General features: G+C 41.9%; 1 protein-coding gene across 6 annotated transcripts in view; it reads left to right on the top strand.

Moving 5' to 3' along the window:
- The first annotated feature begins 2090 nt into the window (after positions 1-2090).
- nfixb (nuclear factor I/Xb) overlaps positions 2091-26117 on the top strand; it is a 135635-nt gene continuing 111608 nt past the window's right edge. Inside the window, exons 1-4 of one of the 6 annotated variants that reach the window (XM_004570329.6) lie at positions 2127-2142; positions 2292-3034; positions 12072-12155; positions 20502-20537. In XM_004570329.6, coding sequence (XP_004570386.1) covers positions 3032-3034; positions 12072-12155; positions 20502-20537 — 123 coding nt within the window. In that variant the 5' untranslated portion in view covers positions 2127-2142; positions 2292-3031. Of the gene's footprint in view, positions 3035-12071; positions 12156-16682; positions 16894-20501; positions 20538-26117 lie in introns of those variants that run through there. The other 5 variants (XM_004570331.6, XM_012924423.4, XM_012924424.4 and 2 more) reach the window with 5 other exon arrangements.

The raw sequence follows: 26117 nt of genomic DNA, 5'->3' as shown, positions 1-26117 counted from the left end.
ATAATTAATCATTCAAATTAAAAATGTAAATTGATAATAAATCAGGCGATTTGACATCATTTCATGCTTTGAATGTGTTACTTGCAATTTAAATGAACAGATTCATATTTTTACACATTATTGATGTTTTTGTGGATCTTTTTTAATTTACATATTTCAGATCATATTGTCCATAAAATAATTCTGGTCAAACATTGAATATATTTTTAGATGGTCTAATTATATGTATATCAGCTTTTTTTAAAAAACAAATGAAATAAAAGAAACTCGAGGCCTAAACTGGTTATTTGCTGTGTAAATGTTTCTTTTGTGTATTCAGGTTGTAATTTTTCCTTTAGAATTTTAAATAATGTCACTTCATTTTGTTTCTTTTGAAACAGATCACAGAACCGACAGTTATTTAATGCTGTTTCTCTAAAACTGAATCCCAGATTGTGGTGATTAGAGACACTGAGACAGTCCGTACATGTCTGATTTTGCATCAAGTGACAGTGAATTTGTGCACAATTAGGATTCAGAAATGACCCTAACTGTCATCCAGAAATGAAAACTTAAAGAAAAAGAAATAGAGAGTGTGTGTGTGTGTGTGTGTGTGTGTGTGTGTGTGTGTGTGTGTGTGTGTGTGTGTGTGTGTGTGTGTGTGTGTGTGTGTGTGTGTGTGTCTTTAGTTTCAGTGTAGATTTAGGGAGACGTTATTTTATTTTAAAAAAGCAGCCTTATCATTTTTCATAACCCAGAGTTTTGGTTTTTCCCATAAAAAAATCACATTTTTTATGGGAAAAGAATGAATGCAGCTTTACATTTAGTGTGAACTCAGACACGAAGGGACTTCTCTGTCACTGAAATCTCCACGCAACGAACCACAGCCACTCTGAGCCCGGCAGCTTTTTCTTTAACTGTGTGTGAAGTGCTGAAGTTGAACCAACACGGTGTAAACTGGCATCAGGAGGAATCCTTTTTGTCTCTGCTCATCATTTCGATGCGTGACGTCTGCAGTTGCGCACTTCCGTAAAATACTGCGTTTTACCCATAAAAGGTTAAAACTCGCTCTTGGTAATTTATTCATTAAAAAGACCTCTATTGTCGTGTTTTTAAAAAAAGATGTCTGCTGAAATTCCATCTGAATTTCCTGGGCTGATTTGGATATTTGTGGGGAATAAAAACTTGGGGGGAAGTGGTGAAGGCTCCAGCCAGAAGTCATGCACCTGCGCTCTCTCTGTAACCTCACTGTTTCAAACTTGTGCTCAAACTGTTCGCTGCATTCATGGCGAAATAAACACATCAGTAATTTGAACGGATCAAGACACAGAGGAGAGAGAGGAGGAGTTTATTCTCTTTTTTCTTCTGTTTTTTAAGGATTTGGTTTATAGCTTTGCACTATTGGGGCTTGCAGTCGGTCAGCCTGCGGTGCTGGCTGTGCGTAAAATCTGGCAAAAACTAAGGTGTTAAAATGTCTTAAATCCGGTTAAACATTTTAAATAGAGACTTTTTTGTAAACTTGCCTTTATTTTTATTTGAATTGTTTCGCCATTAAAATGGAAACATATGCGGGCAGCAGAGGGTTATAGCCCACTTCAGTTTATTATCACTTTATTTTTTTTATCCTCAGAGAAACTCTTCTATGGTTAGTCAAGTGTCAACAAATGGGAGTCTTTTACGTGGGGGCGTGGGGTAATTTCGATTAATGAAAATGTACTACATAAAAATATCAGCTATAGATGGAGATTTTTGTTTAGATTGTAGGTTTTTGTTCAGCAGCTGGAGCTCATATTTAAATTTTAAGTGACACGTGTTCACGTACATACCACCCATCCATTTAGGCTGACTATTAAATTTGCACTCAAAAAAAATGTCCTACCCTACCACCTCCGCCGTCTCCCCCACTGCTCCCTAGAACCTCCGCTCCCTCCCGCCCTCTCTATCGGCCCCGAGCTGCCCCTACACTGTTGCCGGTGAGAGCTACTAATCCCCTGCGTCCACGGTTTACTCTGAGCCCGTATTTAATTCCTCTAAACCCCCAGCTGCCGCCCTGGTTACTCACTGAACACGACAGACTGTGAACCGCTCTGGTTATTAATAATTCACCAGCCCTCCGCTCCGCTTTTTCGGCCGCGGCCGCAGGACACCGTTTCGTCCTCAGTGGTGCGTGCAGGCGGCCACGCTGTGCGCTCACTTCTCGCATTTTGTTTACTTAATTATAGCTGCTCGATGTCACACACTCACACACTCACACACAGTCGCACACACGGGGAGACAGACGCACGTTTCACCTCTTTGTTTTTGGGTTTCAGATCACAGACCGTCCGCTGAGGTCCCGCTCGCGGATGTTGCGACACTCGCGCTGCCACATGCTGAGTTTTGTTTCAGACGCGGTCCTCCCAGCAACTTTGTGCCGACACTGAGAAGGGGGTGGAGGACAGGTGGAGAAGAACCGAGAAGCGGACTGCACTTTTACGTGATCGGCGACGCCTGAGCATGCAAGGGGAGAGAGCGCGCGGCGTCCAGTCTGGAGGAGCAACAGCTGATTTGGTGAGCGCGTGAGCTGAGAGCGCAGGGCAGGCTACTTACTGTCGGTGCGCGGCCAGGCTTCTGCTCCGACACTCGGGCTCTGACGGTGCAGCGTCTCGGTGGCACGTAGCTCGGGGACTCGGTGCGGGGACGTGACGGCACCGGGACTGAGAGTGCAGCCAGGCGCGCGCAGCTTCGAGTTTCGTGGAACTATCACGAGTTGAAAGCCGCACATAAACACCTTGCATGAAGAAGTCGGGAGGCAGACCGCTTGGATTGTACGACTCTGCGTCCCGTTTGCCTGGACTGAGAAGAGCTGACTTCACTTTATCCCAAAAAGTGTTTACCGGGCAGCAGGCCGTGCATTAGGGCTCTTTTGCTTCCGGTATAAGGCCCAGCTGAGCAAGAAACCGAGCAGTTTTCTCTCTCCCACTCACTTTTTTTTTTTTTTTTTTTTGGAAGCCGAACTTTTCAGAGTGGAAAATGGGTCTTTGAGAGTGTTGGCACATATCCTCACACCACAATGGTACGTGCTATGTAAACCAATAATTTGCTCATTTATGCAGTCAGCTTTGACAATCATTGTACTTGTTCATCGTTTTAATGATTCTGTGCTTTATAGTTTAGTGAGCTATCTTATATTTCGTGTGCGTGTGTGTGTGTTTGTGTGTGTGTGTATTTGGTGTGGCTAATGTGTAACAGTCACAAAGTATGTGCCAAGTCCCTCCACCTACCTGAATCTGTTTGCTGTCACAGTTAGACTCATTAGGATCTTATGGTTGTTTTAAAAATGTGGGGAGATTTCCTTGCTAAGGAGCTGCATGTACATTTGAAAGGATGTTGCTGGAAGGAAAACCTAATCCACCTTATTTTAATAGTTACATACGTTGTTGCCAATTTTTTCTTTCCAACCTGCTGGCCAAATTAGTGTCCAGCCCTCTCAGTTCACCGCTCGATGCCTACTGCCTTCTGCCGTTTCATCCACACGGAGAACATGACTCCTCTCACAGACTGGGCTAGTCTATTTATAGTCGCATATATGATAGGACCTATGGCACAACATCCATAATAGAGGTGTCATACAGTATGTAAAGGTTTCACTGTTGCATGTGGGAAGGATCCTAGAGCACAAATCCCACCTAAAGGCAAGGTTTACCAGAGTCTGGAAAGTTGGCTGTAGCAGGATGGAACTTATTGTTTGCGCCAGCGTTCTATTAAGTGGCCATTTGATTTGTGCGTAATTACGCAGGGACTAAATCCTTAATTACGCAGGTGGTTTATTTGTCCCATTCAGGGAAATCCAGTGGTATCACAAAGCAAACGTTTGTAATGCTTCTCGAACTCTAACTGAAGTTTGTTTGAGGATTCTTTAAGCAGACATCAGCTTATGAGATTTTATCCAAGGTTTCCTTTTTCGTTTGAGTTGAGTCCTTTCAAACAGAAGACGTTTTTCATGTTTTATCCCGATTTTCTTTTAACATGTTAAATGAGAAATCTACTCTCTGTGAGGCTTGCGAAAGCATTCATTTGAATGAAGTGCTTTTAGGTTTTAAAATTAGTAATAAGAAAGTCTGTTTTATGCAAAACTATGAAAGAGAGCTCACACATCCTTGACCCTTAGAAATTCTTTTTTGGCATGAAATGTTTCAAGTCAGGCAATAGTTAGGGGAACCTCCCACATACAACCTTGAAGCTGCTTAGATACCCAGGAATGGATCTTATTTGCACATGAATATGGAAGATTATTAGTATGAATAATTATTTGTTTACGAGCATCCTTGCTGACATGGCAGCTGCCCAAGAAGCTCATCAGTAAAAATGATACAGAATTCAGGACAGGCCTCACATGGGATTATCCCCACTTGTTATTCTCCTACTTATAGCAGCAACTCACCTCTTTTAAAAAAAACCTTATTTATTTATTTTCAAAGGCTATATGTGTGTTGTGTTGATTTTGTGCCAAACACTTCAACTGCATGTTAGTTTAGTCAGACGGCACTGGAGGCATCTGTCAATCAGTGTCAGACTCCTGTTAGCTTTCCCCGAGGCCAGTTCGCCATCTCTGCCACAGAAATAAATATTCAAACACTACTTTTCTTTACAGATGATCTATATATACACGAGGATTTATAGGTTATGGATTTTTCCCTATGTGCCAGAAAGTAAACAGAAAGTTTGAGCCATCATCAGGAAATACAAAGATGACATTATGGGTCCAAAATGATGATTTACAGACAGACCGGACCTTTACAATAAGCAATGCAAGCGGTGTTTTAAATATATAGCCAAATGCAAAGTTTACACTGGATTCTCCGTGGTAAACATATGTGTGATATATAGTGCAGGAACTAAAGATTAAAAAAAATAGAATCACAGAGTGCTGTGTAAATAGCTGTGGTAACTGTATCCTGCACTCTGCCTCTGTGTGTGTGTGTGTGTGTGTGTGTGTGTGTGTGTGTGTGTGTGTGTGTGTGTGTGTGTGTGTACAGCCCACCACATGATGATCAGACAAGCGGTTTTCCAGTCTTGTGTGATCTCCATCTTGGCCGTTGTTGCCAGTGATGTCATCCCTCACTGTATACAGAATATTATGCTATTATGTTTGTCCTGGCCTTGACGTTTCTCTGGAAAAATAAATAAGGCTTCAAGGAGGCTATAATAGCTTATGCAGCGTGTAAGCTTTTGCTGTAGTTTAAAGATGGAAACTCTGATATACAGTCAAACAGCATAAATATTAGGATAGTGAGCTCAGATGTGCTTGTCAGGTTGACTGGTTTTTAAGCTGTTGTGATTTTAACAGTGTGCAGCCGAGGGGCTACAGTGGATATATCACGAGCTGTAATCACCTCAGTCATTCAGCTTCCTTAATATGAGATCCTTGTTGTGCTAAACGAATCACAAGTTCATGAAAGAGTGTCTCAAAAGATAAAACGTACAGTAATACTCCAGTGGTTTACTGGTTACAGTTGGGGTAGTCTGAGCTAAGCTTAGCTAAGCTAATAATTCAAACTGAGAAAAGCTGAATCCCAGATCTCAGTGCAGCTCAGTAACATCTTTCATTAAATTCAATTCAATTTCATTACATTTTCATTAAGTTAAGCTCACTCAGCTCAGACTCCATTCCTATACTGGTAATATATTTTTTGTGTGTGTGCGTTTAATAGACTGAAATGTCAAGAAAACTCTAGTGACATCATTATGACATCAACAGGGCAGTTTTTTTTTGGGCCTCAAAACATTTTTAGCATTTTTAATAGACCCACGAAACACATGACAAATGGTTTTACAGGCTGGACAGTGCTCTGTATAGTAAATACAATGAATGGATTCTAAATGGAGTATTTTCATATTTATCCATTTCAGTATTACTACTCTAAAATCCTTATATCACTGCTGAGTGCAATACACAGATCTGAATCTTTAAAAACAACATTTCTTATGCTGAACAGGGTCACAGTCTGCATGCCTGTTGGTTGTGTTTTCAGAATATTGCTGTATTCAACATCTTAACAACCAGCCTGAAGCTGGACAGAAGCGATTAACTCATTAACTCAGTCGTGGTGTACTATTGCTAGTTAAACCTTAACATTGTTCTTGGAGAGAAAAAAGCGAACCACTGCACTCACAGACGTGTGTGCCCCACTTTTTTCTTTACTATTTTCTCTTACCCACCAACCGGTTGCAGCAGATGCTTACATAAGACTGGTTCTGCTGGAGGCCTCTTCCTTTTAAAAGGGAGTTCTTCCTTCTCATCATCACCAACTGCTTCCTCATAGCAGACTGTCTGATTGTTGGGGATTTTCCTTTCATTCTGCTTCTTCTTTAACTTACAAAACACCTTTGTTAAGAATTGGAAACCATATCGAACATCTGCAACGCTCAAAGTCTGAGTGCAGCACAACTGAAACTACCAGCACACACGGCACCGCCAAATTAAAATGTTGCGATTGCTTCATCAAGTTACTACAGTTATAAATGTCTTTATATTGACTGTGTTCTGGCGGCTACGCTGTGCTCTGCAAGTTTGCTCAAACGAGCAGACGCGAGCAAGAGAATGAAGGTCAAATCCAAGAAAAACGGGGTGTAAACATTAAGATTGTAAGATTTCATCAAAGGCCCGAGAGGTCACGGGATTCAGCTGTATTTAGAAAGAATGCCACATTACTGTGTTTTACAGGATGTTTTGACAGTTGTTTGCTACAGTTAATACAAAAATGCATCTCTTCTTATAGAACAAAATCAAAATCTAAACATATATTTTAATTCAAACGTTCCCAGGGAATGCATAACGCCTAGTACAGGAAGCCAGATTCAAAACCATGCAGTTTTAACTTCTTTAAGTGAGCTCTAAAAATATACAAAGTCAAAACACTGGAGTGAGATAATCTCACTTGTTAGTTTAAGCAAATAATAATCTAGAAATAACGCAGACCCTTCAGTATGAGCATAATTTGACTTAAGCCCCCAGATCAGATCAGTTTGCTTTGGAAATGGCAGAACAAATCACACAGATTTTATTTTAACTTGATTCAAGGCAAAGTTTTTTTGCAGTTTAAAGGAAGTCTTATTTTGTACCACGAGCCTGAACACTTCAAACTCCTCCATCTCTATTCTAGCCCTCCTTTAATTATCTTATCAAGACTGAAGCCTCACATTAATTGGTTTCACAAGACACACCAGAATGCACACCAGCTGTGTAACCAAGTAATTTGAATGAACTTAATTTGGGAAGGTGCTGGTATCTTATGCCTTCTGAGTTTAATTTGGGGGGGAGAAAAGGGGGGAAAATCACAACAATACATGTATTTTCTCTCTTCACTCTCCTCTTTAGGGCCTTAATGAGGAATTAGAGCCAATAGCATTATTCATTAAACAGGGCTTTCCAGCTATTTATCACTCTAACAATATTAGCATATTTGTTTAAAATTTCAACACTTTTTTTTAGCATTCGTAACCAGGTTTAGCATTTTTAATAATCTGGCATCGAATGTATCATACCAAATTGAATGCTGCAGAAGAACCAGCGGCAAGACCCAGAAACATACTAAAAATCCTTTACGAACACACACACACACACGCACGCATGCAAGCACGCACACTCCTCTAATTACCACCACCCCCCTCCTTGTCTCTTATTCCCCACCTCCTGAGATGCAGGTGTAAAATATCACATTTTTCCAGCATTTCTCCCTGAGGTGGCGCTGGCTTGGACTCACACAACGTAAATTTCCCCTTTCATATTCCCCCACACATTTTTTTTTACAAACAAGTTCCCCCTCCCATCCCTCCCTCTCTTTGATGTGCTTGCCACATCTGCACAGGTTTGTTAGCTTGTTACCAGGTGAAGAATGAGGATACAATTAAGGCTGAATGGAGCAGGACTGAGTAGGATGTCAGTTATGTTTTGCCGCAGAAGTCTCTGATCCTCTAGGAACTGTTGAGCTCATACAGACAAGTCTGCAAATGATTAGGACGGTGCGGCGGAATGATCAGAAGGCTGTTAATCAGTGACTGCGAAGATACCCACCACTGGTGGATCGACGCGTATTCAGAAATATGGAAACCCAGGTGGTTTCTGGGCTGTTGTGTATCTTTGTGTGAACAAGACAAAGTGGGAGACAGAGGAAGGTGGGCCATATGTATATGCGCTCTGATTAATCTAATTCCATGTGAGGCAGCCAACTTAGGCATCTGTCCCCCTTTTAGATCTCACTTATTGTAAACGTGGATGTCAGAGAGAATTGAGCAGAGTAAGTGCAGCTGAGGTATTGTAGAGATCATGATTCGTATTCATGCTCAGTTGTGTCTGAGATTGGTCTCAGATGCGACTAAACGAAGGTAGCGCTGGTGCTAGGTGACTGCCCAGCCTGTTATAGTTGTTGCTTTTGCTTTTTTTCTATCATTTTCCACAAAAAGCGAAGTGAGTTGTGTAAAATCAACTAAAAGGTTAAAACAGCGAGTGGCTAACTTGTAAACATATTAGAGCAATTAGCAGCTCAAAGTGCCTATTCATAATCAAGGGCATGACCGCTTCAACTGACAGCCGGTTGCGGTTTCACCTTGAATTCAGCAACAGCAGGATGTTGCTCATATGGCTCATTTAGCAATCTACAACAACAATAATACACTAAAATAAATGTTTTCACTACAATATGAAAATATTTGAAAATTAGAGTACGCCTTTTCACTTTCTTCATGAGATTCACTTTAACCTAGCTTAGCAGGTGCTAAGCTAACCTGTTTGAACTTTTTCTTTGTGAACAAAGAAAAGTACAGCGACATAGTCTCACAAATAATGTTGTGCTAGCGAGGACACAAAAAACATTTGGTAAGACAGCTTAATAGAAGGGTTGGACAGAGCTAAGCTAGTTATTTATCCCAATTTCTAGTTTTTATTTTAAGCTAGCTCCAGATTCATGCCTAACATTTTTATGCTAATTCAGGTAACACTGCTAGTGTAAGCATGTTGGGGGGGAAATAAAACCTAGCTGTTATGAAGTATACGTTTACTTTTATAAAATCTGCAATAGTTTGAAGCAATAAGTGACAAATTACTACCTTCGAGGTTGATACTATGAGCTTATTATTGTCTTAGTCTTATTCTGGCAATTAGGCTTTTACAGGACAGAGAAATAAGACAACTTGAGGGATTTTATAAAACGACTTGATAAAACAGTTGTGAAGTAAAAATAAATAAAATATAGCAATCCTTGTTCTCTCTGAACAGAGCTAACCTAGCTGGGGGTAGGGGGGTGTTCTGTTTCTCCGGTTTGTGTTACCTTTAGCTAAAAATCTTCAGACCTCTTTATGTTTAATGCAATTGTTTTGCTGTCGCCGTCTGTAGTTTAAATTTACATGCCAAAACTTTTTGGCAGAGAAAAAAATTGTGATCGTTGATATTCTATTTTCGCATTCAGTCATTCATTTGGAGATTTTCTGTCCACTTGATGAGTCTGTTATTTGTTCTCTGTTTAGGGTTACGTAGAGGGAATTCCTTGTACTGCTGTTTTCTGTGGGCAGAATTGATGATCAAATTGTGAATTGTAAACATGTAAAACAGCAAATGATTTAGTACATAATAGTTATTACTTCCATAATTGTAAATTTAGCAAAATTACTTGATATAAACATAACGTAACATATTCAACCACTGAACAGAATACTTACAATTTTATGAAGTTTCCTGCAAATTTCCTCTGTAAATAGCTAAAATTCACAAACTGGGGGATTTCCCAAGGTCTTGAACTACCCCATACATGCATGTAAATAATATGGAGATTTGAACTGTGGATTTAAGCCTGACCCAGGCTGATGCTTCTCTGTTTTAATCATCTGTGCTTCATTTCAGTCACCAAAAACCAGCATCGCAGACAGCAAATGAGTAGTGGAGCTTTTTAAGTGTTTATTACACGAGACTCTGCAACTATTTTAGCTTGGGGCCAGCATATGGATCAGGCATATGTTGCATACATATAGAAAAACACATATATGTATAATTGATACTATGCTGCTTAAAAACTGACAGAGGAGGAAAGCGGGCCAGTGCTTCAGGGAGCTGCACTCAACATTGAGCCTCAGTGCAGCTCTCTAAGGGCTGGAGACAGAGAAAGATTCATTCATTAAACGATGTGTTTTTAGATTGTCGTTTATCCGGTGTTCAGCGTCCTCGAGCCGGGATTCCCTCTGTGCAGTGAAAATTATTTTTCATCCTTAAATGACTAAAACATGTCAGAAACAAGAGGCCGCTCGAGCCAGTGGAGTGCCATGTTTTGTGCTGCTCTGTAATTATCAGTGGAGTAAAATATATCCTTCAGCTGGACTGGGCAGTTTAAAAGCTTAACAGAAATCCCGGGGAGCTTGACAAGGGCACCATTTAGTGGGACAAATGGTTTCAAATGGTTTCCCTCCAGTGTTTCCCCACATATTAATGATGACAGGCCAGAGGTTGGATGCTGAGGCCGTGCGCCGCGCGCAGTGTTTTCTTAGCCATTTGGATGACTCGAATTCTAACTTTTGTTTAAGCGAGCGTGTGCTTCACGAGGCACACGCTGAACTTATTGTGCGTGGGAGAGGCCACGCTAACAAAGCCAGTGTTAGTGTTATGTTAATCAACCTGCCTGCTGAACCTTTTGCCACAGACGTTGAGTGAAATCATACACACAGATGCCCTTCCTGTGTTACAGTAGAAAGGAAAAGGGAAAAGACTCGAGCTGTAACCTCTCATTCTGAAGGATATGAATAGCCTGTGTCTCCAGCCGCAGCTCAGTTAGTCCAAGTCTGGGACTTATTATAGTGCTGCGTGTTTATGCATGTGTCTCTGCATGTATTTGTTTAAGGGCAATCCCATGTCACCCGGCGCATGTGTGTATTTGTCTGCATATGCAAATGCTTAAGTAACCTAATATCTGTTTAAATTCCCTAAAAAACTGTTTATATCACATGCCAGTTTAAATACTATAACTTTACGTTTTCTTGCTGGCTACGAGCGATGTTTGTTCCTGTTTTGGGTGCATGTTTGTTTCTGCTGTAGGTATGTTGAGAGATAAGAAGGTAAAGTTCTGGAAAATAAGATTACTTCCCCTCTTCTCCTATATCCAGAAACTCAAGTAAGTCCCATTGTGAGTAAAACTTCCACTCTCTTACTCATGGAACCGGAGCTATTTTCATGAACGCAGACGTTTTTAGCCCTTGTCTAATAGGTTTAGTCGATTTCCAGAAGAGACATTAAAATTTAGCCTGGCAAAAAGCAATTTGTACCAGTTAGGACTAAAAAGTAATAGCCACAGGCTAGCAAACCAGGCAGAACTCCCATTCCCATATCCAGCTCCTCAGTCTGTGGTTTCCTCCCATCTATGTTGTCTGGCCTGGCTGCCTCAATTGACAGCAGAACTGCAATGGATGCTCATTCAGAGCCCAAGTCTCGGCTGACGCGTCCCTCAGCATACAAATGAACTGCACTGAATAGAAACAAACACTTGGGATAAACACTTTAGCTGCATCTATCAGCGGATGCAGGGCAGGGCCTTTTGAGTGGCCTGTTTTTGTCTCCGTGGAGGCAGACGTATGGCCTCTGTATGTGCGAGTCTTTGCCAAACATGTGTATTACTGTATGCGGCTGTGTGTGTGAGTGTGTGTTTGTGTGTGAATGATTTGTGCTGAATCAGAGCAGGCTGACAGAAAAGTGACCATGCAGGTGAAATAGCAGGGACAGGAAATGCCATTGTGCCGGAGTATTGTGTGCGGGTACGGCAGCTAAACACTTTGCTCCCCATTGAAGTGGCAGTGACTGGCAGGGCTGGGCCTCGGGCCTGCACAGCATATGGGCGCAGGCAGGCAGTGCACACGATCGTGCGCGTGTGTGCAGAGTGTAAAGACGCCGATCTTGAGTAGTTATCTGGTGGTGGGACTTGAGGAGGATGATGAAATAGGTCGAGCAGCAGGATGAGGAGGATTTTCACATACAAAATCTGCTTTTGCAGCTTTGCGACCAGCTTTTCTGTGTGTTTTAAATTCCCTGATCCTAAATACAGAACCAACTAATGAATCACTGTGTTACATTTCAGGCAACCGAAACCTTTCTGTTGAACGAAGAACCCTCCAGAGGTCCTGGGATGCCTGAATGCTTTGTAGTATCAGATTCATACAGGGTATGCATCTATTATTATTATTATTATTATTATTATTGTTATTATTATTTCATGTGTCGGTATTAAATGTGTTATTGGAGTCATTACTCATTATTCTGACTGACAGTCCGTTTTCATGCTATTGGTAATTGCACCGCAATCATAATGTCATTCACAGCTCCCTCCACTCAGCTGCAAACCATTACAATTATTATTTCCACACGCACATTTAAGAAAAAAAGGGGGGAAAGAAAAAGAAGCCTTTGCAACTTCACCGAAGCGCCCTCGTCTCACGGGAGTGCAAATTACGACGATAATGTGAAGCATGCCTAGATGTATAAAACAAAAAAGAACTACAAAGTAAGAGAAAAGTGAGCAGCATTTCTAAAAAAAGAAGCCGTGAGATTTACAGCAATCGGCATGATATAAAATGGTAATAAAAGCAGAGGAGTCGGGATGGCGTGGGGCGGGGGGTCCTGTGTATGACTGAAAATGTGATCATTAATGAGGTGGGAGCCAGTTTTCTAGGCTACAGGCTTTGTTTCCCAGAGTTAAGTCTTATGCCAAGTCTCTCAGAGAATCTGGGTTGCTACACTATATTGTATGTCTCCGGGTAAAGAAATGAAGTGCTATGGCCAGGAGTGGGTAGCACGGCCGTCTAAAGAGAGTTTTGGGAGACAGGGGTTGAGGGGGAGGGGTGTCACTGTGACTGGATTGGATTCCGGGGGGCAGCGAGTTCAAGAGCGTCCACAGGAGAGCGTCCACAGGAGAGCGTCCACAGGAGAGCGTCCACAGGAGAGCGTCGACCTCCAGCTTCTCGCCGGGAGGTCTAATGTAGGGGGCTCGGTGTTGTGCAAAGTGCGTCACGACTCCATTCATTGTCGTCCTGAGCATTTTGTACAATAATGTTATGCAAACTATAACAACCTGTACTGATAACGTTAGGATCGTCCTGGATGCTTATTTCTGATACATCAGTATCAGTGTACATTTCACTTCCCCCTTCAGCCCCGTTGATTGATATCTGTATATCTGCAAAGAAAAGAAAAGAAGTGGGGGAAAGAGGATATCTATGATCTGTCACATCACTCAAACATTTGCAATGGTGATTTCTTATTTGTCACAAAAATAACAGAAAAAGGAAAATAAACACAGAAAAAATGGAAATTTAAACACAATAACGTCCCAGAATTTTGCAGCCAGTGAATAATTAATATAGAACAGAATTTGCATTACACCATAAATGCAAAAGGTAACCTTGCTTACTTTTTATTTTTTTATTTTGGGGTATTTTAACTTTACTAGCTGACACTGAATTTTCCACATAATTGTTTTTCTTTTTAATCATTTGTAACCTGGCTTTTCTTGGTAACAGCTTTTCTAAGAAAAGGCTAGTGAGTCTATTAATGTTTAAGTTCAAACAATTCATTTCAGCAGTGCCGTGGTCACAGTTTTATCTGTTGTGTTTAGACCTCCAATGCTGAGGTTGAATAATGTGGTTTCCATACCTGGGTGGCCAAGGACAGTGTTAAGGGGGACCTATTTTGGTCATTTCCAGCTCTGTATTTTTTATTCTTCCACTCTACTAGACTATCCTTGCATGACTGAGCTTTTTGAGAGTCTAAATGATTCGTCTTTATCTTCCAGTCACTGTCTAAAACAAGCTGTTTTAGCAGCTCTTCGTTTGAAAAACACCCTCCTTTTATGCTAACTTCAATCTCATTGGCTACCCCTCCCAAACAAAGAACATCAAGTGGGTGGGGCTTCTCTTTGGCATAATACAGAGCCAAGAGTAGAAAAAAACATTTGCGTTGCTCTTTGGGCTCACACAGATTACTTCTACACAAGTTGACCTCGTGGTCAAGTTTAATATGAGCATCCACCTCTGTAACAATGCAGTGCAAATGACAGAAAATAAGCAAGACACAGTGGGTCATCTTCAAATTTTAGCTAGCAACAGTGATCATGTTAAGGGTTGTCACTCAGATGTATTACTGTATTTGCATGAGCCACTAGAATGTGACATAAAACACAGTTTTGTGGTTAATAATATGTGTAAACCTTGTAAACATTTATAGCAGCCTTTTAATAATCCACATTTTATGAGTGGTTTTCATGTGAATGGAGCTAAACTAAGATGTACTAACTGTATTAAGTGGGTCGTGTGCTCAATTCCTTGTTCACAGTTCAAACAAATAATTGCAACCACCTTAAATTTACTCACTGGAACTGGCTTACTCCATGCTTTTAAAGCAAGGGAAACTTGTAATATTTTGTCTTTTTATAATATGTTGCCAATATAACATGTCTGAATTTTTCTAAAATCGACCAGAAGTGATGTTTATCCAATGTGACTAACAGCCAATGAAAAGATTTTGAAATCCCCCCCAAATTTTGATATTTAGTTTAAACTATTTGCTTACATGTCTGTGCGTGAAACTAGACAAACAGAAAATAAAAGATTGCTAGAAAGTGTATTCATGCACTGCTCATGTTTTTGTTTTGTTTTTTTAATTAATTAAAGGAGGCATCTTTTGGAACTTAAGTTAGAGGGTGACTTTGGTGAGAGGGATGTGTTTACAGGCGATTCCACCTGGTTGGGAACAACTACTTCAAGCAAAGCCTCGCATGTGCAGTGTATGTAAACGACGCGCTGCTAGAGATGACATCTGCTCTGCCAGACATTGCAACCACACTTACTTATCTCCGCTCCGCTGTGTTGCCACCTATAGACAGTTGTGGTATCAACACCGGCTGTAATACTGTGCGCACGGGTCTCCGTCAAATTTGTGGTTACTTTCATCCTCATACAGCCTGTTTTGCACACCCACAGCCTAAAGCCTCCCCGCGATACACGGCCACAGCGGCTGCGAGATCGTTACTGCTCACTTCTGTGACACTTTCTTAATAAAATCCTCAGTTCTGGTGCGACTGCACAACAGCACCAAGCTGGTGGGTGAAGTCACTAACAGCGCTGGCCACTCTGGAACAGTGGTAAATATGTATATGCGAAGCGTGTGAAAAAGCAGAGCCGCGGCAGACCCACCAACCATAGCATATGGCTCTACCATGTGTTACTTAATGAGAGATTTACTCACACAGACCACTAAATGTGTGGCTCGTTTAAGGAGCGATGGCAGAGGAGTGTTTGCGTGCGGAGCATGCAAGTCGGCTCCATAAAGGACGGAGAGAGCAGAGGCTGTAACCTTTTGCACTCGGCTACCAAAGCGAGCTGAAAACAAAGAGATTTCCGCACATGTTGCAGGCAGGTTATGAAGTTAATACACCTGCCCAAAGGGAAACCAAAAGTTGTGTGTGAATGTGTTGTAGGGCGTGTGTGGTTCACATTAGTCATGTATCCTATTCACAGAAAAGGAATGCTGGCATTCTAACCTTGTGCGACGGCGAGGGCGAGAGGTTACAGTTTTGTGGCGTTACATGCGCTCCTGACCACACACTTTCTCCCTCCCCGCCTGCGCCTCTGGCTCGAGTATCTGGCCGCGTGCAGTAATTGGCCACACAGAGCCCAGATCTCTTTGTTTCGCCTGCAGAGGCTTGCAGTATTTAATAAAAAATGCACAAGCAGTAGGCCTCATAAATCTGTGGGACTCTAACGTCAGGCCTAAAATTTCAGCTCCACTTCTTCCACAATGACTTCACTCCCACCCAAATTCCCACTGTACCACACTCGGGACCTGCTCCAAGAAATGTTATTTTATGATTTTTATGTGATATGTGTACCCCTCACTACCGTTCATGTGTGTGTGTGTGTGTTTTTCCTCACACACCCCAGTGAAGTATTTTGATACCGCTCAAAGACTGTGATTATACGTCTGTCTTCGCTGTTTTCTACTTCATAGTGAACGCTACAGTAACTGTTTGGCTTGGACTCACTTCACTGGTTTTTCAAGCTACAGTTGTGGGTTTTTCAGACTGGGTCAACTCTGGTTCAGTAAATAAATAGACTTAACTTAACAGCAGCAATGAGATGACGCATCGATTTGAATGCCTGTAAATGAATTTAAGTGTGCAATCAAATGTAAACTTATGCATGAGAGAATTCCTGTGATCAGGACCTTCAGCAGAATTATGTTAAGAGGTTTTATGCAACTGAATGCATGCTTGGCCATCGCATATTTAAAAAGTCAGTGAAATCAGAGGTGCTCTCACAATATTCCTCAAATTATATACTTTCATCTACTCTGCTGATGCATTTACGTGTTTCCTTCTCAAGTCGGTGTAACTGACCGGCTCATCTGCCCTCTGGTAATTATTTGCTCTCAACATGGAATGCACGGGTCAGTAAACGCAGCTCGAAAGCACAGTATTGCGAACCTAAAGACGCGGGGAAGCGTGTGCACAGCGGATTCAGAGTCCCCAAAAGCAAAATTCATGCTGTGGCAAAATCCGAACATTTTACTAAGAAGAACTTCAATCTGCGTGAAAAATAGAAAGAGTGTGTGTGTGTGTGGGGGGGGGGGGGGGCTTTCAGTAGGATAGAAGAGGGGAGCGATAAAAGTCCTGCGAAGAGGAGAGCAGAGAGGAGAGGGGAGGGAGACAAAGTTTTTTCCCTGAAAGTTTGTGCAAGCTTTCACTTTCTAGGCGGGGTTACTGTAAGCTGCAGCAGCATGGAGTGAGAGAAACAGGACGGCGAGCGATTGCAATGCAGCACCATACCGAGCTTCCATCCAACTTAAATAAGCTCTCCAAGTCTCCTTCCTAAAAAATAACCATGTACTCCCCGTACTGCCTGACACAGGTAAACTGTCTTCTCTTATTTCATTGTTTGGGTAGCTTACAGTGGGGACGCCGGGGGTTTCTCTTATATATATATATATTTATATATACGTGCAGTCAGTGCGGTGCCACTCTGCCTTTCCTCGTGTGTTTCGTGGTTGTGTCGAGCGTCTTTCTTCCACTCAAACTTATCCTCAGCTCTCCCGGCGGCTCGTCTCGCGGCGCGCTCGGTCGCACGAAGCTTTTTCCCGTGCGTTTCCATCGCACATGGTTTTTTCTTCTTCTTCTTCTTCTTTTGGGAGAGAAAATGGCGCTTCTCCCGAAATGTATTTCTTTTTTTTAAACAAAAAAGAAGGAGGGGAGCCCGTGAGAGGAGGAGATAGCAGAGCGGTGGAATAGACAGGACGTGGAGCGGAGTTTAATTTGACTGCTGTTAAGATTTTTCTGAAGTGGCGAGAAACGCAGGGAGGGTTTTTTTTTTGGCCGGTGAGAGGGGTGTGAGCAGGGGCGCACACCGCCGCCTTTAGGGCTGTTTTCATGTGGGACTGAGACCGGGAGAAACGAGAGATTGGAGCCTGAAGTGTGTGTGTGTGTGTGTGTGTGTGTGTGTGTGTGTGTGTGTGTGTGTGTGTGTGTGTGTGTGTGTTTGAGAGGAATACAGAGAGAGAGTGTGTGTGCGCGCGTGTGTGTGCGCGCGCGCGTAATTATAATTGGTCAGTATACGTCCTGCGTGCGCCTTTAGAAATAGTCTTTCTTTCTTTCTTGCTCTGCTGCTATACCATCTCTTTTTCACTTGAACGCAACACGTGACAGGATCGATTTCAAACGCGTATTTGCACGTGCTTCTTTTTCTTTCTGACCTTGAACGTATAGACAGCTGTGTGTGGCGCTGAAATAAAGTCCAGGTAGTGACTTCACTTTTTTAGCACTTTGCTTTTGTTTCGGGTCAGAAATATTGAGGGATGCCGTTTCCTGCATCTGCAAAATGCACACGTCATATTTAATTCGAGCAATTGTCAGTGTTCCTTTGCTGCTATTGTAGACCTGATGAAGCGATCAGTGTGAAGAGATATCTCAGAGCGATGATTAAGTAGCTATTTAAACTTTATTTAAATCTGTGTGTGTGTGTGTGTGTGCGTGTGCGTGTGCGTGAGAGAGAGCGCGCTCATCTCTTATATCCGTTCAGTGAAATGATATCAGCATACTACTTTTAGCAGATTGTATTTCATGCACTTTGCCTCCAGTTTATTTGTAATACATGTAACTTTTTTTACTAAGTTGGCTCTTAGTAAAAAAAAAAATCAGCTTTATTCATATTAATTTAGCTGACACGTCACGTGTGCTAACACGCCAAATCTTTCCCTAAAACTACAGTTTCCAAAGCGGTGCGAGTTCAGCTTCTTGCTTTGCGGCACAGTTGGCTGGAGATAAATGTAACATTTCAGACTGTTCTTGAAGCTTCCCTCTCCATGCAGTTAATCTGTATCTTTTCTAACCTCAGCCATGTTAAACTGTCATCATTTCTCTCACCAGAGCGTATTTCGCAAAGCCAAATAAAATCCAAAGTCTCCGTTCTGACATGGCATTCTTCAAGTTTTCATTTCAACATCAAGAAGGTTTTTTGTTTGTTTGTTTTTTATTATTATTATATATTATTGTTGTTATTGCAGGTATTTCCTTCACTGACCTCCCCCGTGTTAAACAGTTGCTGGATGTCTTACTCCTATAAAGACAAACTTGTTTATCCCTCATTGGTTTCGGCTGACAGTGGACTGCCAGGGCTGCTGTTTTATGTGTAATTCATTCCTGATTTTTACAGTGGTTTTATTAAAAAGAAAGAAAGAAAGAAAGTGTTTTCCTCACATTGTATGAGACTCTGCTACCAGATGGGCCGAGAGGGATGTTTCTGGGTTCGTCCCACGCGGGCACAAGTCATGTCTGGTTTCTATTTAAAAACATTAGTCTCCCCGATCATGATGCCCGTAGAGCCCAGAGAGTTTATTATTTTCCCATTTAATTCTTCGTTTTATTGAAGAAGCTATTAAAGGCTACTTAGGGTGCTGACTTCAGGACTTGGATGGTGAAGCTGTATTAGTACTGAATAAATGTTATGTATATATATATATATATATATATATATATATATATATATATATATATATATATATATATATACACTCTTTTAACTCTGCAGATGACTTTATCTGCAACATAAAAAATATTGCACAGTCACAGATAATCCCTAAACAAAAGAAGCTTTTATTTACCAACATAAATTTCCCCCTAATTCAAACTAAGTGGCAGCAGAAGCTCATACAGGCTAATGTAGCACACATGGTGCACATGATGGGAACTTACAGTATGTCTTTGACTGGGCATGAAAAGGGATAGAAGCTCATGTTGTATTTCTTGTCATTTTTTAATAATTAGTAGCCTTATGTGTGCGCAAAAACAACTTCCCTCTCCGTGCAAACAACCTCCTCTCTTTTCACACACACACACACGCGCGCGCTTTCTCTCTCTCTCTCTCTCTCTCTCTCTCTCTCTCCCTCTCTCTCTCTCTCTCTCTCTCTCTCACACACACACACACGCACTTTCTCTCTCTCCCTCTCTCTCTCTCCCTCTCTCTGTCTCTCTCTCTCTCACACACACACACACACACACGCGCGCGCGCTTTCTCTCTCTCTCTCTCTCTCCCTCTCTCTCTCTCTCTCTCTCTCTCTCTCTCACACACACACACACACACACACACACACACACACGCACTTTCTCTCTCTCCCTCTCTCTCTCTCCCTCTCTCTGTCTCTCTCACACACACACACACACACACACACACACACACACACACACACACACACACACACACACACACATTCACATTCCCTTGCAGCTCCGTCTGCAGACAGAAAGGCACATTTTGTTTATTTAATTGCTGTTAATAATTAAGAAATCGAGCTTGGACCTCGGATATGGCAACACATGTAAACAATCGAATGAATTATTAACTGTGTGCTGGGATGTGACGGAGACTGCGTGATGGAGGCAGATTACCGAGAGAGCCCCGAGAGGAGAGGAGTGTTTGCTGCGTGACTCCCACTGCGTTTCAGGATGTACTTTCAATGCATATTTATTTATATTTTAATCTTCCATTAGTAAGAATTGGGTTACGGTTCTTTTTGCATTGCCTCTTCCATTGCATTTCTTTTTTTAAAGGATTTTGGAAACTATACTTGGGAGTGCTGCTCAGATTATGCGTCGACATAATCGTGTTGTTGCTAATCGTTTTGGGGGGTTTTTTTTTACATAATGCATTTTCACTTTTTTACCCCTCCTTCTCTCGCTCTTGCTTTCCCCCAAAGTTTTAAGTTCCCAGAAGGCCACCGTGACGCAGCACAAATCTTAAAAAGCCAAACATTTTGGGGAGGAGGGGATGGGGGTGGTATTCAATGCTTTTCTTAATGTGTTCAAATCATTTATGCAGCTCGTAATGTTGTCATCTCAGACTGTTTTCACTGGTGCGACGTTTTAACTTATTCCTTCCCTCTGCCCTCCCCTCCCTCCCCCACCCTCTGCACGCCTGGACGCTGACCCCTGCTCTCCTCGCCTCTTAACACCCTCTCAACACTAAAGTATTACCCTACTCACCTTCTAAACAATGCCTTAGTGGTAAGTCCTGTTTAGTCCCTTTTTTATTCAGCATTAGGTGTGTGTGTCTTCTCTTTCTTTTTTCCTTTCCTTTTTTTTAATCTTGGAAAAAGAAACAAAACAAAAACCACTTTTTTTTTTATCCTTCTCCTCCTCCTCACGTAGGGCCTCTCACTCTGACCTGTAGCTGGATTTATTGCAGGAGCGCGCTGACATTGTTTAGCACACACTTAGCAAGAAATATTTTTCACATTATATGCTTTTATTTTGTTAGTGTTTTTATTTATATGTATTTGTAGTTAAAGAAAAACAGCGGGTAATGATCAAAAACTGACCGCAGGTCCAACACTATGAATAAATGACTGCGGCGGTAAAACCAGATTATAAATCGGCGCTACTTTCCAAATAATACTTGTAACAATCCGCGAGGAAAGGTCGTTTTCCGTGACTTTAAAGAACTTTATTTTCCTGCGGATCTATTTTCTTAGTAGCCATAAGTCGCCTCTGCTCTGAGATCCACGATGTCAGGCTCCGTGACTTATTAGTTTGTCCGCCACAGTTTCCCCTATATTTCTCCAAGAGGATGTATTATATTTTTCTTACGTCACCGCCAATCGGTATCTCGCGTTATCAGAAAGACGCGTTTTCAGTGACAACAGAGTATTTCTTGGGGGGTGGGAGGGACATGAGCTTGTTTATTTTATGTGAACATCTGATAAACAAATGTAATCAATATCTGGACTTTAATGCATTAACTTTAAGTTTACACAAATTTGGTGACCCCCACCCCCCTCTCCTACCCCCACCCACTTCATCCACTCCCTACACATCCAGGCTGTCTCTCTGTCTCTTCCCATGGTCTGGAAAATGAGTTGGAACAGCTGTTCAGAGGATTAAAATCCGATGGAAGGGTGGTCTGAATAAACAGAAAAATGTTGGATTTTTCAGACACCTAATGAACAGCGTGTAACCAAGCGTCCACGCGGGACATCCGATTGTTCACCTGAAAGTTTTGGTTAACACCAATCTGAATGTCTTTACACCAGTTAGGCCCGTGAGTTGGCACCACTGGGTGCCCTTTTCCAGCCAGACTGTATTGCTCCCATCCTTTAAAAGTCAGTTAAGGATTGGTCTTAAATTACTCAGGTGGGCATATTTAAATCATGTTATTGTCATGTGATCAGGTTCAGTTTCACAACAGCTTAATTGCTTTGATTCTATACACACACACACACACACACACACACACACACACACACACACACACACACACACACACCCCTAGTGTAATCCAGTAAAGCTATAGAGGAAGAAGAAGAAGTGTGGAAAAGAGACACAGCGGCCAGTAAAGCACTCTGCTTCTGGCCACCAGTCAGAAAAAATGAACTCATAGCTCGTTTGATTGACAGGTAGGGCTGATCTACTGTGCTCTCTCGTCTCCTGGTTGTGTGCGCACATGTGTAACTGGAGTGCTGGACTGGCTGTGCTGGTTGTTTTGTGCTGTACAGGCAAAGCTGGACCCTTTCCCCCTCTTCATGGGATACCAGGAGGTCATAATGTCAGACTGCCTGGGACACTGTGTTCCATTTATAACACACAGTCAGTTACAGGCCCATCCGCCTCAAAACCCACAACCGCTAAAAGGCTAAATATTACACACACACACACACACACACACACACACACACACACACACACACACACACACACACACACACACACACAAATATCACCTCAGGCCTCAAACAAGCAGGTCACTCTGATAAGACATTGTAAAACTCCAAATGAGGGCTTTTTAGCGTGACATGGAATATTTGCATTGAAAGCGCATGACTTAGAGATTTATGAAGGTTTCTGTGATTATTGTCAGTCAGAAATGTGACTGAGGGCCACCGTGCGTCAGCATGCAGACATTTACTGTCGTTTTTTTGGGTTTTTTTGCAAAGAAAATCAGAGCTCTCTGTGGTGGCAGAGACAAAGACAAGATGAGTCGGGTGCATTTTTGGCAGCAGGGAATATAGATTTGAATTAAGTAGCATGTAGTTTTTATCTCGAGCTGCATGCAGAGAGAGGCAGAACCAACTGCGTCTCATTCAATATCAGCACAGCTGTCCCAGCATCCGTGGAGAATGGATTCCTACTGCTATTGCCATGGGAGGCTCCAGCCAAGAAGAATGGGAGGATATCCAGTGTGTGCGCTTGTGTTTTAAAAGGAAGGCGAGGAGTGAGAGGGGCGAGGAATATGCTGGTGTGTCTGTGTGCACACATGTCTGTATGCGTGTGTATGTTTGCGTGATTTTTGCATGTGTGTGTCATGTTGTCTCCACCCGCCTCACTTTTCCTTCGCTCATGTCACCTCTGGCATGGATTAGTCTCTGGCACAACCCTGGCAGTGCCGGCGGCCCCAGTGCGGTTCTGTGGTCGCCGATATGTTGTGCCGTTGCCATGGCTACTGAACACACACACACACGGGTGCTAAATTACATAATTGAGCTAGAATATACAGAGGAACACAAAATACTTAGTGTACAATGTGAGCAGAGAAAAGGGAAAAGGGAAAACCACCGAGACAAAGTGTTCCTTTACCAGAATATGAACCGAGAGCTCAAAGCTGACATGCATTGGTGAATATCTAAGAGCTTTGTCATAGCTTAACACATCGGTACAGTGTGTTCTTTCCCTTGATTTTGAGTCATAAATCTACATAAGAGTGCTGCCATTATGCGGATGTTTGGAACAACAGGCAGTTGAGGGAAAGGTGTTTGTGGTGGCACACACGTGCATGTGTGTGCGCACGCGTGTGTGTGTGTGTCTGTAAAAGCCAAAAATGTCTGTTTGATAGGGGTGTGGCAGGTTAAGTTTACACAAATGCATCATTCACATAATTCCTCAAGTTCATCTCATTGTCCTCGTCCTGAGCTGTAGATTGGCCCAACTGGATCGTCGGTGCGCTACGAATTTAAAATCTTTGAATTGGAAAAGTAGCAAACACCAAATATCCCCCAACCAGGATTATCAGTAACCCTTACTCCATTGAGTTGCATATTAACCCAGAATTAGCATCCATTCGAGCTGCGGTGTTGTACACTTAATAATAATGGATTGGATTTTATATAGCGCTTTTCAAGGCACCCAAAGCGCTTTACAATACCACTATTCATTCACTCTCACATTCATACACTGGTGGAGGCAGCTACGGTTGTAGCCACAGCTGCCCTGGCGCAGACTGACAGAAGCGAGGCTGCCATAACGCGCCATTGGCCCCTCTGGCCAATACCAGTACCAGTAGGCGGTAGGGTAAAGTGTCTTGCCCAAGGACACAACGACCAGGACAGAAAGCCCGGGGATCGAACCGGCGACCTTCCGGTTACAGATGTGCTTCCCAACCCAGCCACGGTCGGTGGTCTCTATTTAAAAAAAAGCTTATTTTTTGTCTTATTAGACTGATCCATTATGGGGGGAGGGCAAAAAAATTGCAAAAACAGAGTGCTAATTAAATTGTCAAGCATTTGATTAAAATTTTACTTGATGTGAGGAAAATATTCAGCAGAGCCAACCTCTTTATTCCAATAAAACCCAATATGCAGCGCAACTGTGTTTTGGCCTCAGGACGAGCAGATGTTCAAACCTTGGACCTCTAACGGCTTGAAAAGGTTCAAGATCTGAACTCTCATGAAGAACTGAGGCATAATTTTAATTTGCATAGCAGCTTTAGTGTATTTATTGGTTGCTATCGCTCAGCTGTTAATTCATAATTGCATATCAGTTTGACAACATGTTTATGTCGAAGCAACAAAAGAAGTCCAGTAGACAAAACTGTCACTGCTATAAAAGGTTTTAGTCAATAAAGTCGTGATGCAGATTGTGAAATGAAAAATGTTGTACATTTCTCAGTGTTTAGTTAGTTTTGTCTCGTGTTTAGAGCCACCGACGGCCGACTCAGAAACGTTTCTAAGCGTGCTTTGTTCTTGTGTTGAGTAAATTTGAACGACTGCCAGTATCAACACACGGCGCGAACGTTGACAGTAATTCATTCTCTGCTCTTTCTTTTTAATCAACAGCATTTCCGTGAAAAGACAAGCCGAGTGATATTGAAGTTCTTTTGTGCCCCACAAAATAGAAACTAAAGGCCAAAACCCGCGAGTGGGGTGAAACAGCCGCTGCATCAGTCTGTCACAAGTCAACAGGAATAGATAGAGATTTGTTTTGCGGATCATTGACAGCCCACTCAAGGTCACTTCAGTGTGGGCAATCTGGGCATGTTGTTTGGCCTGTCCTGCCTGTCTGTCTGACCTACATCTCACTGCTCTGGCTAAATATATACAGTAGACCCCTCATTACAAAGCTTCCAGATTAATCTGGATGAAATCTGAGCACCGTTCTCCCCCGCCGTGTCTGACTGCAGTCTCTCTTCACAGACTTCCACAGGCTGACTTTCTATCTCACCCAGTCTCTCAGACACTAATATTCAAAAACTAAAGAAATAAATGAAGCTGGCAGATGAAGTCTTTCATACAAATGTGGCACACACTTATGCGTTATCATCTTGTAAATAAGATAAAAGCCACAAAGGCTTCTGCTTGTTCAGAAACAAACGTCTACACGTACAGTACAGCATTTCTGCAAATTCAGTCCTAATGTTGGCTATATACGCTATGTTTTGCTGGGCTTCAAGCCTGAAGCACCTGCACATACTTAATTCCACAAGACACAGGTGTGCATTCTTTCAGAAAAAATCACACCCATCACGACTCTGTTGTTGCAATAGACCGTTTACTGTATTTAATTAACCACAGTATTTAAAAGTAGTCACACAGTCCTGTGAAATGAACTCCAGTACCCTTTTAGTGACAGCTCCCCCCGGCCTAGACATGTTTATTTAGAAACGCATTTAATACTGCTGATTTTATAAAAGGGGATGTTACTGCTTTAATTTTGATAAAGAAGCAAAATATCAGTCATAATCCATCTTTTTTGGCTAATTTATCCAGTTTATTTTTGGCTAGCTATACGCTTTAGCTAACAAGTCCAGTCATTTTTCTAATGGTTTTAGCTAATTGTTGTTTACTGCTACTAAATAAAATATCAAAGAGTTTTGGTCTGGAGAATCGAGCATTGAAAAGACTTTATTAACATTAACATATGAAATATTAAAAACCCGTATTCAGATGTCACTCAGTTACCAGTTGCTTTAAGCTAACAGTTTTAGCTCCTTTAGCAACAATGTTCAGTTAACTGAACTGTCTGTCGCTACACCTGAATATTTACCCATTACAATTGCTATTTTTTTCATCTTAAGCTATTTAAAAATATTTGTAAATAATTTTTAGTTTTCTGTTTCAACCCTCTACACATTATTTTAGCTAAAGGTTAAGTTTTCATTACGTTTAACTAATTGTTTAAAATTCTCTCTCACACCCATTGCTCTTATGCATTGTCAAGAGTCACACATAGTCACAGCTAACTCAGTAAATTGATATAAACAGCATTTCTATTGCTTCAAATTAATTGAGCGTTTCTAAATTCTTTCCACGTACCTTCTGGCAATAGCAGAAACACCCCCTGGGGCACTCTACCATATATATGGGAAGGCACCAAAAC

Source organism: Maylandia zebra, linkage group LG4 (genome assembly GCF_041146795.1).
Source record: "Maylandia zebra isolate NMK-2024a linkage group LG4, Mzebra_GT3a, whole genome shotgun sequence".
In the NCBI taxonomy this organism is placed as follows: Eukaryota; Metazoa; Chordata; class Actinopteri; order Cichliformes; family Cichlidae; genus Maylandia; species Maylandia zebra.
The sequence above is the reverse complement of the archived record's forward strand: the minus strand, read 5'-3'. Positions and strand labels throughout refer to the sequence as shown.